The sequence below is a fragment of the Hyperolius riggenbachi genome, chromosome 4 (assembly GCF_040937935.1).
Source record: "Hyperolius riggenbachi isolate aHypRig1 chromosome 4, aHypRig1.pri, whole genome shotgun sequence".
Classification (NCBI taxonomy): domain Eukaryota; kingdom Metazoa; phylum Chordata; class Amphibia; order Anura; family Hyperoliidae; genus Hyperolius; species Hyperolius riggenbachi.
The window spans coordinates 387,525,068-387,538,977 of NC_090649.1; the positions used below are offsets into that span (position 1 = coordinate 387,525,068).

A 13,910-nucleotide genomic window follows, 5' to 3' on the forward strand; every position below is an offset into this window, starting at 1 on the left:
GAGCAGCACGACCCGGCATCTACACAAAGCAGCATTGAGAGTTTAGCTCTTGGGAGCCAGCCCCGCGGGGTGGGGGGCAAGGGAACATCTGGTGCAGAGAGCCCTGGCATCTCTACAGAGAACATCTTCAGTCGTTTCATCCCCCCAAATAGCAGAAGAGGCTTGGAACTGCTGCAGAGGGGGGTTTTTTTGCAGGCGGGGGGAGGGGATGGGGTGAAGGGAACAGTAAGTCCCTGTATCTGGGGCAGAGAGCCCCGGCACCTACACAAACAGCCCTGGGAGTTTGGCTCTCAGGAGCCTCTGCAGAGTCACATGACAGCCCCCCATGTGACTCTGCAGGAGCTCACGAGATACACACTCACAGGGCTGTTTGTGCAGGTAGCTGTCTCTCCCTCCCCCCCCCCCTTTTTCACGACAGGTAGCCTCTCTCGCATCCTTATCCCTTATTTCATCCTCCCCCCATAGCCCTCTCTTCTCCTTATCCCTCATTCCATCCCCCAGCCCTCTCTCTCACTCTAATCCCTCATTCCCTCTCTTAAGCTATCTCTTTCCTCCTTACCCCTCATTACCTCCCCCAGCCCTCTCTCTCCTCCTTACCCCTCATTCCCTCCCTCCAGCCCTCTCTCCTTATCTCTCTTTCCTCCTTATCCCTCATCCCCAGCCCTCTCTCTCCTCCTTACCCCTCATTCCCTCCCTCCAGCCCTCTCTCCTTATCTCTTTGCCTCACCATTCCTTTCTTTCCTCCTTATCCCTCATCCCCTCCTCCCCAGCCCTCTCTCTCCTCCTTACCCCTCATTCCCTCCCCCCAGCCCTCTCTCCTTATCTCTCTTCGCCTCACCATTCCTCTCTTTCCTCCTTATCCCTCATCCCCTCCTCCCCAGCCCTCTCTATCCTCCTTATCCCTAATTTCCTCCCCCACAGCCCTTCTCCTCCTCATCCCTCATTCCCTCCCCCCATCCGTATCTTTCCTCATAACCCCTAATTCCCTCCCCTATCCCTCTCTTTCCTCCTTTGCCTTCACTCAACACAACATTCCCCCACCCCTTCAGCAGCTGTCGCCCTCCCCCAACAGCTGTGGGTTTTCCCGAGGGAGCACAGTTACAGTGCATGCCATAGGTGATGTCTTCCCTTGATATGCCACTGCTTCTGGATATCGGCATCATTGTTGCGATACCGACATCATCATGATCATACAGCATGTAAAAACTAACTGATCTAGAAATATACATGCAAAGTTTGCTAAATTACTGTATGGTAGCTACTGCAGGCGGCTAACTGAACAGCAATAACATTACACTGAGTAAACTTTTTGGACGCTTCATTCAGTACTCGCTCTATTACGAAGCCCAAAAAAACAACGCAATACAGACATCGACCAAATCATATGCACTTCAACCTGTACTGTAGTGGGCTAGATGGTGGTTAGTACTGATACTGGCCTGGATAATGCTGACACTTCTGCCAGTGTTGTAGACGAGCACATCTTGACTATAATGTCCTTCAGAGCCTGTGATTGCAGACATTTAGCAGTAAAATGTCTACAATCATGGCTTCCTTGTTTTTGGATATTCAACATGTATAGTGTCATTGATATGTGTGGGATGGTGAGTAGTGCTCAGAGTTGGGGGTGCTCTGAGAAGTCATGACAAAGTAATGGTACTAATGCAGCACACTGCTGAAATAGAGAGTTCTAACTACTGTTAGGGTAAGTACAAATAAAGGATGCACTTGTGATTGAATAAGCCCCTGTAACGATCGGTGTCAGCACACAGAGAGAATCTGATCATTGATGATCTGCAGAATCATCAACAATACAGATGTATTATGGATGATCTGCAGAATCCCCAATAATGCAAGTATGACTAACCTCTGGAAACCTAATGAAGTGTAAGTGTTTGGTGCAACTGTAGGCTATCTGCCGTGGGGCGGGAGACACAGATAACTTAGGCCCGAGACCACCTGAGGAGCAGGTGGCCCTCGGCTGTGCAGGGACTATCTCTTTAAGAGAGGGGATAGAGATATTCTGGCAGCCAGTGATTCTCGGGTAACCTGGTAATCAGACTGTACTGCAGCCAAGGGACTCCTATGGGATAGAGGCCACTGGCTGCGCTGCAGGAAGGACTCTCTGATGAGTGAGAGGTCCTTGCAGCTAACTGACACTTGGTGGATTAGTGTCACGGGTAGTACAGACAGACTGAACACTCGAGGGATGAGTGACAGTCAGAAGGGTCAGGCAGGCCAGGTCGGCAACACACGAGCAGATAAGGTACAAAGACAGGAAGCTGATTCGGTAACCGGGTACAAGCAAGGTTGGCAACTGGTAGGCGGATGGGCAGAGGTACCAAATCAGAAAGCAAGAGAGAGGTCAACAGAGCAAATGGTGATAACAGATATAAAGCACAATCCTGGTCTGGGGTGTGAGGTCCTTGGTCTCGACACCCAGGAACTAGTCTAAGGAATAACACAGTATCCTATGCTTGGGTGTGAGGTCCTTGGTCTCAACACCCCGGAACTGGTCTAAGATATAACACAGCAATGACACAGTAATCCTAAGCTTGGGTGTGAGGTCCTTGGTCTCAACACCCCGGAACTGGTCTAAGATATAACACAGCAATGACACAGTAATCCTAAGCTTGGGTGTGAGGTCCTTGGTCTCAACACCCTGGAACTGGTCTAAAGTATAACACAGCAAATAACAAGAGAGTAATCTGGCTAAGTGTGAATTCCCAGGTCCACCTGGTTCTAACACACTGTAGGATCTGACTAAGGTCTGAGTGCTCACACGTAAGTATTCGCAACGTCAGACAACCAGCAACTGACAGGCAAGATGTATATATACTCCAGCGCTCCTCAGCGCTGCCCCCAGCCACTCAGCCAATCAGGAGTTCCGCTGGAATCAGCTGATCGTCCTGGTCAGCTGATACCTCTCCTGCTGGCATAAAGGTCCTGCCTTCTAGCGCACGTGCGCGTAGCTCTCCATCTGTGTGCACTAGAAGGCCCAGGCAAACCAGACGCATGCTGCTGTGTGGAAACCGCCGGTCTGAACGCGGAGACAGCCGCCCCGCTGCCAAACCGTGCGGCGGCATCTCCGCTATTCATTACAGCCCCCAGACACAATCCATTATTTTTAATGTAGTTTAGTTTTATCTATAGCGTACTTAATTCTTTTTTTAGTTCGGTACATGTTATGTGAACTTACGTGGGGATATGAGATGGTCCACTGGCATTCATCTCTTCAAAGTTGCGTATCTGTCTCTTCTTCTGGCAGAATTCATTGAGCATTGCTACGTAGTCTTGCTGTTGCTATGACAATGAAATAAATATAAAGGCTAACTTATGGGATATAAGAGCATATAAGAAATCTCTAGTAGGCCATCTTATAAATGCTGCCAGAATATAGCAAGCCTATGGTTTTAAGTTTTACACAGCCATATCAAACCCACATGTAGATAGCCTGTTTCGGACTTTTGGTCCTCATCAGTACATGGCAGGGATTGATAAGGCTGTATGAAATAGGGCTTGGATAAGTACAACAGAGTAACCAAGCAGCTCAGGGTGACCCAAACTACTATAGGCTTGCTATACACCAGCGGTTCTGGATGCTTGCTTGGCTTAACAAGGGCGAAAAGGGATAATTTGCATATTTAGTAGTAGTGCATTGTGGGTAACCACAAATGTTCATTTACGACTGAATTATTGCAAACTTCCTTCTGTTTTAAGAAGGCAATTAGACCTAGCTTTGCTTTTTTAGTAGGAGGGCTTTTTGGTCCCTTTTATCCCCCTATACATTCCTAGTAGTTTGGGTCACCCTGAGCTGCTTGGTTACTCTGTTGTACTCATCCAAGCCCTATTTCAAACAGCCTTATCAATCCCTGCCATGAACTGATGAGGACCAAAAGTCCGAAACAGGCTGTCTACATGTGGGTTTGATATGGCTGTGTAAAACTTAAAGCTATAGGCTTGCTATACACCAGCGGTTCTGGATGCTTGCTTGGCTTAACAAGGGCGAAAAGGGATAATTTGCATATTTAGTAGTAGTGCATTGTGGGTAACCACAAATGTTCATTTATGACTGAATTATTGCAAACTTCCTTCTGTTTTAAGAAGGCAATTAGACCTAGCTTAAAGGACCACTATTGTGAAAAATTAAAAATGTAACCACTTAATGACAACCAGACTTATAAAAACGTCTTGCTAGAAGCTCTTAAAGGGAACCAGAGATGAACGTTTCACACAAAATAAACATATCAGCCAATAGCTTGTAAAGAATAAATGCTCTACCTGATAATTTCGCCGCTCTGGTGTGCCTTTTTTAGTGTTTTTTTATCCATTATTGCTCCAGGAAAAATCAAATATGGTCGCCGGCTCATATCCCTTCTGCTTCCGGGTTATGAGTTGTTCTGGATGTGCTGTCTAGGCTATATGAGACTAGGCTGCTATCTAGGCTATATGAGAAAGGCTGCTGCAGCCTTTCATCTGTGTGCTTTCATTTTGGTATGATGTACAGCTGCCTGTAGGAAGTGTCTCTCATAGGAATGAAACAGCTGTCTTCATCATTATTGCAGCCACACTTGTCTGTTTCAGAGATTCTCTCTCAGCAGCAGCAGCCCCTCCCATGTAATCACAGCTCTCAGTATGTGGGGGTGGCAGGCTTGGGCTTGAAAAGACTCCACAGAAGAGTGACTCAGCTATAATGATTTCAGGTCAAACCTAGACTGAGCCAGTCGGGGATTCTTATCACAGCTGCTAATAGACTAATTAAGCAGATAAGAATAAAACTAATAGCAGGGTAGGTGTTTACTGATATGTTCCCACTGATAAATGTAATAAAATACATGATGGTGCTTCGTCTCTGGTTCTCTTTAATGGCTCCAGGATGTTTTTATAAATCTAACAGTGCTGCTGCCGCTGTACGTGTGCACATGCGCGTTCACGTGAGATTAGTGAGCAAAAAAAAAAAAGAAAAAGAAAAAATACACCTTTATTTCCAAATACTATATTGTCACCATACTTTGTACTAGGGACATAATTAAAATCTTGTGATAACCAGGACAAATAGGCAGAAAAAATGTGTAGGTTTTATGTACAGTAGCAGTGTTAATATTAAAACTATAGAGGATGAAATTGGAGAAATAGTGTATTTTTTCTTTTTTTTTCCTTGTTTTTCCCTTTAAAATGCATAGAAAATAAAGTAATTACTTAAAACAAATATCAACCCCAAAAAGCCTAATTGGTGGTGAAAAAACAAGATATAGATCATTTCATTGTGATTAGTAGTGATTAAGCTATTGGCAAATGAAAGGGATTAGCACTGAAAGGTGAAAATCGGTCTTGTCCGTTAGGGTAAAAACCCCTTTGGGGTGAAAATATACACAAACAAATACAAATAAGAAATACATTTTTTTCAGCTTAAAAAAAATCTGTACTTTACTTTTCTCCTATGTTTCTGTCTTACAGTAGGTAGTGAAAATTTGACACAGGTTTTGGACTAGCCCATCTCCTCATGGGGGATGTCTTTATATTAAAAAACACTTAGTGCACAGGAGTTGCTCAGTTCAACTGACAAAATAGTGTGCAAACAGGTAGGGGGGTGGCATGCATTTTTGTATAGATCCATTCCAGGGACGGCTTTTGTAAAGATTAAAGGAAATACTGAGACTCCCCCAGGAGGAGATGGAATAGTCCCAAACCTGTTAGTTCTGTCAGAATTCTACTACTTACTGTAACAACCATATAGGAAAAAGTAATGCATGTCTCTTTTTACTCTGGCTGTATAGTGTACTGGTTAAAGAGGAACTCCAGTGAAAATAATGTAATAAAAAAAGTGCTTCATTTTTAGAATAATTTTGTATAAATGATTTAGTCAGTGTTTGCCCATTGTAAAATCATTCCTCTCCCTGATTTACATTCTGAGATTTATCACATGGTGACATTTTTACTGCTGGCAGGTGATGTCAGTGGAAGTAGCTGCTGTTTGCTTTTTTGGCAGTTGGAAACAGCTGTAAACAGCTATTTCCCACAATGCAACGAGGTTCTCAGACAGGAAACTGCCAGGACCATGGTCCTCACAGTTTCCTGTGGGAGGGGTTTCAGCACAATATCAGCCATACAGAGCCCCTGATGATCAGTTTGTAAAAAGGAATAGATTTCTCATGGGAAAGGGGGTATCAGCTACTGATTGGGATTAAGTTCAATTCTTGGTTACGGTTTCTCTTTAAAGAGAGTCTGAAGTCAGATAAAAAAAATGGCTTTTTAGCTTATATTCAGCAGGGGTATGTTTGCCCCTGCTAAAACGCCGCTATCCCGCGGCATAACAAGGGGTCTTTAGTCCCCAAATTCCCCTGCTACCTCTGGGGAGCGCTTCCGTGTGAGGCAGGGATATGAGCTGCAGCTCTGCCTCACACGCGTCTATCAGCGACGGATCTCCGCCTCTCCCCCGCAAACATGCCCCTGCTGAACATAAGATAAAAAGCCATTTTTTATCTGGCTTCAGACTCTCTTTAAAGAGACACTGAAGCGAGACTAAATCTCGCTTCAGCTCTCATATATAGCAGGGGCACGTGTGCCCCTGCTAAAACGCCGCTATCCCGCGGCTAAACGGGGGTCCCTTCACCCCCAACCCACCCCCCGCAAAAGTTGGTCGCTAGGTTGGTCGTAGATTAGCCCTTCCTGGAGGCAGGGCTAACGGCTGCAGCCCTGCCTCCAGTCGCGTCTATCAGACGCGCATCGCCGCCTCTCCCCCGCCCCTCTCAGTGAACGAAGACTGAGAGGGGCGGGATAGAGGCGGAGATACGCGTCTGACAGACGCGCGTGGGGCAGGGCTGAGGCGGCTAGCCCTGCCTCAATGCGGAAGCGCTCCCCCGCATTACGGAGGGGATTTGGGGGGACAGGGACCCCCGTTAAGCCGCGGGATGGCGGCGTTTTAGCAGGGGCACAAGTGCCCCTGCTATATATGAGGTCTGAAGCGAGATCTATTCTCGCTTCAGACTCTCTTTAAGGGCTCTGAATCTGACGCAGGCACCCAGGGTTCAAATCTCAGCTCTTCCTGCTCATTAGGTCAGCAGCTATTCAGTAGGAGACCTTGAGCAAGACTCCTAAGGACCTTTTTCCACTGCGCAGCTGAGTTGCAAAATCGCAAATCGCTAGTGATTTTTAAATCGCTAGGGTTGCTACTTTATCATAGAAATCATGAGAAGTATTTTCCACTGTAGTGATTCGATTTGCAGATTGCAATCTCTTTCCGGAGCAATTTTAAGAGGGATAATGCAATGCAAATGAAAAAAAATGCAATTGCATAACAAAATTAATGAAAAATCTCAATCGCTGGCATTTGTGATTTGTGATTGCGATTGGTAGAGGAAAAGGGATCTAACACTGCTACTGCCTATAGAGAGCATCTTAGTGGCTGCAGCTCTGGTGCTTTGAGTCCCCTAAGAGATAAGTGCAATATAAATGTTATTTGTCTTGTCTATGTATTTAAATGTATTGTAAATTTTACGAGAAAATCTCCACTGCGCATGCGCAATAATGTGTGCATGTACAGCAACGTATGCGCGTCAACAGGAGCGCAATCGAGAATGCACGCAGCCAGGGCTGCGCAGACGTAGAGGCCATCAACTCGCTGAGTTGCAGGAACCAAAAGTGGGCCGCTGCGGGGGACTGGAGGAACGCTCAGTGGCAGCACAGGCACAGGACGGCAGCAGGGGGCAGGTAAGTTAAACTGGCTTTTTTCCATGACTTTAGGTTCCCTTTAAAGGGATGAAGATGTGAAAATTAAAAATGAATATATATACACATACATATAATATATACATTTGTCCATCGTAAAATGCACTGTAAAGAACTTTTTTCCTGTGTAACTTTCATGTACAGTAAGTAATATTAATTTAATGGCTCTGAACCCATTTCTGTCAGGTTTTGGATTAGTAGATCTCTTTCTGGGGTATTCTCAAGGTTTCCCTGTTTCATTAAAATAACATCTAAACATCAATGATACAGTCTATCTGCCAGAACCGTTTTTGCTACATTATTTACAGTGCATTTCATTCAGGATAGATTTTATGGATGTGCACGTGCGCATTTTAATGTTGTAGATTTTTGTCATTGTGATGCTTTAATATCCATTCCGTACAAATTTGCCTTTACATGACAGAAGGGACATGGGCTGAGCCTGTGAAATACACACATACACTTTTATGCATCTTATATTAATATTCTATGATATGCTGTACCTCGGAAGTAGAAGATGCCGACAGAGCGACTCCATCTTCACCTTTACTTCTTTCCAAACTAAGGTCTCCAGTGCTAAGAATTAAAACAACAGCATTGGCAACATCTTCAATACTTCTTCATACAATCTCTCTCTATATATAAATACTCACACACACACACAAAGGGACGAGTGCTGTATTGACACAGTGCTTTATTAACACCTTGCTCTGCTATGGCAGAGCAGAGTGATGTGCACTGTTTTTATGATGGGGGGGGGGGGGGGGGGAGCTACAGCATGCAGAGGCATAGCTAGGGTTTTCAGCGCCCGGGGGACAAAGACTATTAATGCGCCCCTCAAGGTGAAGGTTGCGCCAAAAAGGGGCGTGGTCACACAATAAATGTGGGCGTGGTTATGGGTGGAGCCAAATGTACATGGAGGTTAGCAGGCCCACGCTCACCCACCCTCCCTCAGTATGTACCTTCCAGCATGTTCCAAGACAAATTCAGCAATCATGAGCCCCCCCCTCCCCATCAAGACAAATTCAGCAATCATGAGCAAACATGAGGCCCCCAACATGACCAACTCAGCAATCATTAGGCCTCCAACAAGACAAATTTAGCAATCATGAGCCCCCCCCCCCCCATCAAGACAAATTCAGCAATCATGAGCAAACATGAGGCCCCCAATATGACCAACTCAGCAATAATTAGGCCCCCAACAAGACAAATTTAGCAATCATGAGGCCCCCAGTAAGACAAATTCAGCAATCATGAGGCCCCCATTAAGACAAATTCAGCGATCTTGGGGCCCCCAACAAATCATGAGGCCCCCAACAAGACAAATTCAGTAACCATGAGGCCCCCAACAAGACAAATTCAGCAGTCATGAGACACATAAATAGACAGCATTTCACATAAATAGGCAGAATGCCCCCTTAATATGGTAGACACCTCTCACCTGGCAGCAGTTCCCCAAAATACACTCAATCTGACAGCAGTGGTTCCCCAAAAATAGGTAGCCCCAGGTCTATAGGTGTCCCCAGAATAGGTGGCCAGCAGTATAGATGTCCCCAGAATAGGTGGCCAGCGGTATAGATGTCCCTAGAACAGGTAGCCAGGGGTAGAGATGTCCACAGAACAGGTAGCCAGGGGTATATGTGCCCAGTATATGTAGGCAGGGGTATGTGTCCCCAGTATATGTAGCCAGAGGTATATGTGCCCAGTATATGTAGCCAGGGGTATATGTGCCCAGTATATGTAGGCAGGGGTATATGTGCCCAGTATATGTAAGCAGGGGTATATATGCCCAGTATATGGAGGCAGGGGTATATATGCCCAGTATATGTAGGCAGGTGTATATGTTCTCAGTATATATAGCCAGGGGTATATGTCCCCAGTATATATAGTCAGGGGTATATGTGCCCAGTATATGTAGCCAGGTGTAGATGTGCCCAGTATATGTAGTGGGGGGTATATGTCCCCAGTATATGTAGTCAGGGGTATATGTGCGCAGTATATGTAGCCAGGGGTATATGTGCCCAGTATATGTAGTCAGGGGGTTATATGTGCCCAGTATATGTAGCCAGGGGTATATATGCCCAGTATATGTAGCCAGGGGTATAATATGTGCCCAGTATATATAGTCAGGGGTATATGTGCCCAGTATATGTAGCCAGGGGTATATGTGCCCAGTATATGTAGCCAGGGGTATATGTGCCCAGTATATGTAGCCAGGGGTATATGTGCCCAGTATATGTAGCCAGGGGTATAATATGTTCCCAGTATATATAGTCAGGGGTATATGTGCCCAGTATATGTAACCAGGGGAATATGTTCCCAGTATATGTAGTCAGGGTTATATGTGCCCAGTATATGTAGCCAGGGGTATATATGCCCAGTATATGTAGCCAGGGGTATAATATGTGCCCAGTATATGTAGCAGGGGTATATATGGTCAGTATATTTAGCCAGGGGTATATATGCCCAGTATATGTAGGCAGGGGTATATGTGCCCAGTATATGTAGCCAGGGGTATATATGCCCAGTATATATAGCCAGGGGTATATATGCCCAGTATATGTAGGCAGGGGTATATGTGCCCAGTATATGTAGCCAGGGGTATATATGCCCAGTATATGTGCCCAGTATATGTAGGCAGGGTAGTCATACCCAGAGTCCACTTGGAAACTTTTGGTCCCAGAGCCTTCTGTCATGCTGCCCCTACGTTTTGGAACTCCTTACCTCAACAGATCAGGACAGCTCCATCCCTGGACGTGTTTAAATCCAGACTGAAAACCCACCTGTTCAGTTTGGCATTTGCAGAAATATAACTTTTGTTGTGTGAATACTTCATCCTATTAATTACTGAATCTGAGAGAGCCTAAGCGCTTTGAGTCCTATGGGAGAAAAGCGCTATAGAAATGTTATTGTATTGTATTATTGTATATATGTGCCCAGTATATGTAGCCAGGGGTATATATGCCCAGTATATTTAGCCAGGGGTATATATGCCCAGTATATATAGTCAGGGGTATATGTGCCAAGTATATGTAGCCAGGGGTATATATGCCCAGTATATGTAGCCAGGGGTATATATGCCCAGTATATGTAGCCAGGGGTATATGCCCAGTATATGTAGGCAGGGCTATATGTGCCCAGAGTAGGTAGCCAGGTGTCCCTCTCCCCAGAAGGAGGGGAGCAGCACAGAGAAGAGGGAGAGCTGCTCTCCCTCCCTCGCTGTCCCCTCCATTAATGTCCGGGTGTCTGGCACAGCGGGCGGAACTTACCTCCGTCTCGTCGCAGCGCCGGATGGATTTGCCGCTACTCTGGTCTGGTCCAGACCAGAGCAGCGGCTGCGGCACCCGAACTTCCGGCACTGGAGCGAGACGGAGGTGAGTTCCGCCTGCTGCGCCAGACACCCGGACATTAATGGAGGGGACAGCGAGGGAGGGAGAGCACCCTAAGGTGAGGGAAGGAGGGGGGAGATGGCCCCCCTTCCCTACCGCTGCTCACAGCTCTCCCTCTTCTATGCGCTGCTCCCCTCCCCAGAAAAAAAAAAAAACAAAGCAGCTCAGCTGGGCGCGGGGGCACTTGACCTACCCCAACCCCCCCTAGCTACGCGCCTGACAGCATGATAAAGTGTCCTTCAGGGAGGGGGAATGAGGGGAACAGTGTACTTGGTAGTTGTGGCTGTTTAAAGGTCTGGCATTCCAGACCCTTAAATGAACTTGGGATCTCCTGTACACAAACTGGTTTCTCGGTCAAGGTCAGCATTCACACCTTTAGTGTCTACTGGCAAAGTGAAGCCAGCTACATGGCAAGTCTATGGAGTTAGAGATCAGTCTTGGACAATCATCTGTAGCTAGAGAAAGAAACTAAAGCCTGCTGCTAAAGCTCACTCTCTAGCAATTCTGAAGACAATTGCCACTGATGCAAGCACCTCCCCTCTCCACTGGAATAAATGAAGAAAGCCATGAAAACATGTTGCTGCAATACCAGTGACAAAACTGATTTGCTGCCTGTTTACTGGTCACTGTGCATACTGTATACATATAATCATTACACTGTATATATGCACACCACTGAAATATAAAGAAAGTGCCCTTTTTACACATATGCAAAAATACCTAAAATAGAAATACCTTTTAGATCCAGACTCTTCCGTCAAAAGATCTGGTAACTTCTGTAATTGCAGGTAAGAAAAAATGGTGCAATTAAAACCATGTGCATTGTGTTACTGCTATGACCATACAGTACTAGAAAACTCTACATAATTAAATAAACTATTGATTCTGCAATACAGCATTCAAAGGTTCCTTACCGGAATATCACTCGGATTCTCTTTCTTCAGCTCCTTAAGGGCTAAATATGCAGCCTCCTTTTGTGCAAGTTTTTTATTTTTCTTCTGACTTGATTCTGGAAATTTTCTCACTCTCTGCTCTTTGACTTCTACACTACAGGTGAACCTAAAAAACAAGCAAACAGCCATGATGAAAAATGGCATTAAGCTGTAACTAGCCCAACCCAAAGGGTCCAAAATCTAATTTCCTGAAATTGCATTCCCTGAAATAGCTGTTAACATGCAGCAGTAGCTATACTTTGTCTTCTTTCACAAACACATCTACTCACTCAAGGTTATGTGATGGCCCAGTGCGATCAACCTCCAGATAGAGAAAAGTCCAGCTCTTTTTCTGACAGAATTCATTAAGTAGTGCTGTAAACTCAGGTTGAAGCTACTCCATGTGGAAATAAACAAGAAAAGTAAAAAAAAAAATATTAAAGAAGGAAATCACTAAAAAGACACAAGGAAAACATATCTAAAATAAACCTGAAAAGTTGTGAAGAGCTTCAAGTGCTAGTGAGATAAAATGCAGGTAGGACAACACGGCTTTGATCATTAAAGGATCCTAAAAACCTCATCCAGGAAGATAACTGAAGGCCTTCAAGTCCTGGAAGCTCTGTTGAGAAGTGCATTTTAAAGGGGAACTGAAGAGAGAGGTATATGGAGGCTGTCATGTTTATTTCCTTTTAGACAATACCAGTTGCCTGGCAGCCCTGCTGATCCTCTGCCTCTAATACTATTAGCCATAGCCCCTGAACAAGCATGCAGCAGATCAGGTGTTTCAGTGGTTCAGACTTATAAGTCAGATCTGACAAGACTAGCTGCATGCTTGTTTCTGGTTTTAATCAGATACTACTGCAGAGAAATAGACCAGCATGGCTGCCAGGCAACTGGTATTGATTGAAAGGAAATAAACATGACAGCCTCCATATACCTCTCTCTTCAGTTCCCCTTTAACAATGACTACAAATACGCTCACCGACCACTTTATTAGGTACATCTTGCTATTACCGGTAGGACCCACTTTTGCCATTAGAACAGACTTAATTCTTTGTGGCATTCAACAAGTTGTTGGAAACATTTCTCAGAGATTTTGAAACTGGTATAGGTGGGCAGTGCTGTGCATGTGCTCATTTGTGCTGCACAAATCATCTATCTTTTTTAGTTTTTGAGATATTCACCTTTTTATAAAAGGTCAAATGTTTTTTTATAAAAATGTGAATAGCAGTTTCGTGCCTGGAGGTTGTTGTTTGAGGGCTGGGTGGTGTTATTGTTTTATGTAATAAATGCTATTATCTTCAAGATGAAAGCAGCACAAATCTTAATTTTTGCAGCACAAATGGGCACAAACGTGGCACTAACCGAACATGATGGAATTTTTATTTGTGCTGATTGTAGAGGGGCCAGCTTCATGGAGCTACACTGCACTACTGCAGCATAGCATGCACTGAGCCCACGCTCCTCTCATTAAAGGAAATCAGAGATGGTTTCCTAGCCCCTATTTATACTTACCTGGGACTTCCTCCAACCCCATGAGCACCGTGGCCTCTCTCCCCATCCTCCTCGGCCCATGTTACACCGCTATGACTCCCAGTAATCCAGGCAGTCGCAGCCTTCTGCGTATGCGCGGTTTGGCCACGCAGCCCTCATCATGCTCCTATCCCCTGGAACATTCTGCTCCTATGAGAACACGGCGGGGCAAGCGTGTGGCCAAGCCGTGCATGCGCAGAACCTTCGACTGGTGGAGACTGACTGGATTACCGGGAGTCGTAGCGCCAGAACGGGGGGGCAAAAGAGGATGGCAGAGGAAGGCACAGTGCTTATGGGGCTGGAGAAAGCCCCAGGTAAGTATAAATTA

The 13,910-nt window shown here is 45.4% G+C and overlaps 1 protein-coding gene across 1 annotated transcript in view; it reads right to left on the reverse strand.

Moving 5' to 3' along the window:
• The window catches only part of LOC137504828 (interferon-induced, double-stranded RNA-activated protein kinase-like), a 90,642-nt gene extending 77,018 nt beyond the window's left edge, over positions 1-13,624 (reverse strand). Inside the window, exons 1-6 of the mRNA XM_068233420.1 lie at positions 13,565-13,624; positions 12,340-12,443; positions 12,032-12,176; positions 11,853-11,893; positions 8,232-8,304; positions 3,200-3,303 (exon numbers count right to left, since the gene is read on the reverse strand). Of these exons, the coding sequence (XP_068089521.1) occupies positions 3,200-3,303; positions 8,232-8,304; positions 11,853-11,893; positions 12,032-12,176; positions 12,340-12,443; positions 13,565-13,624 (527 nt within the window). The remainder of the gene's footprint in view (positions 1-3,199; positions 3,304-8,231; positions 8,305-11,852; positions 11,894-12,031; positions 12,177-12,339; positions 12,444-13,564) is intronic.
• Positions 13,625-13,910: the final 286 nt, after the last annotated feature.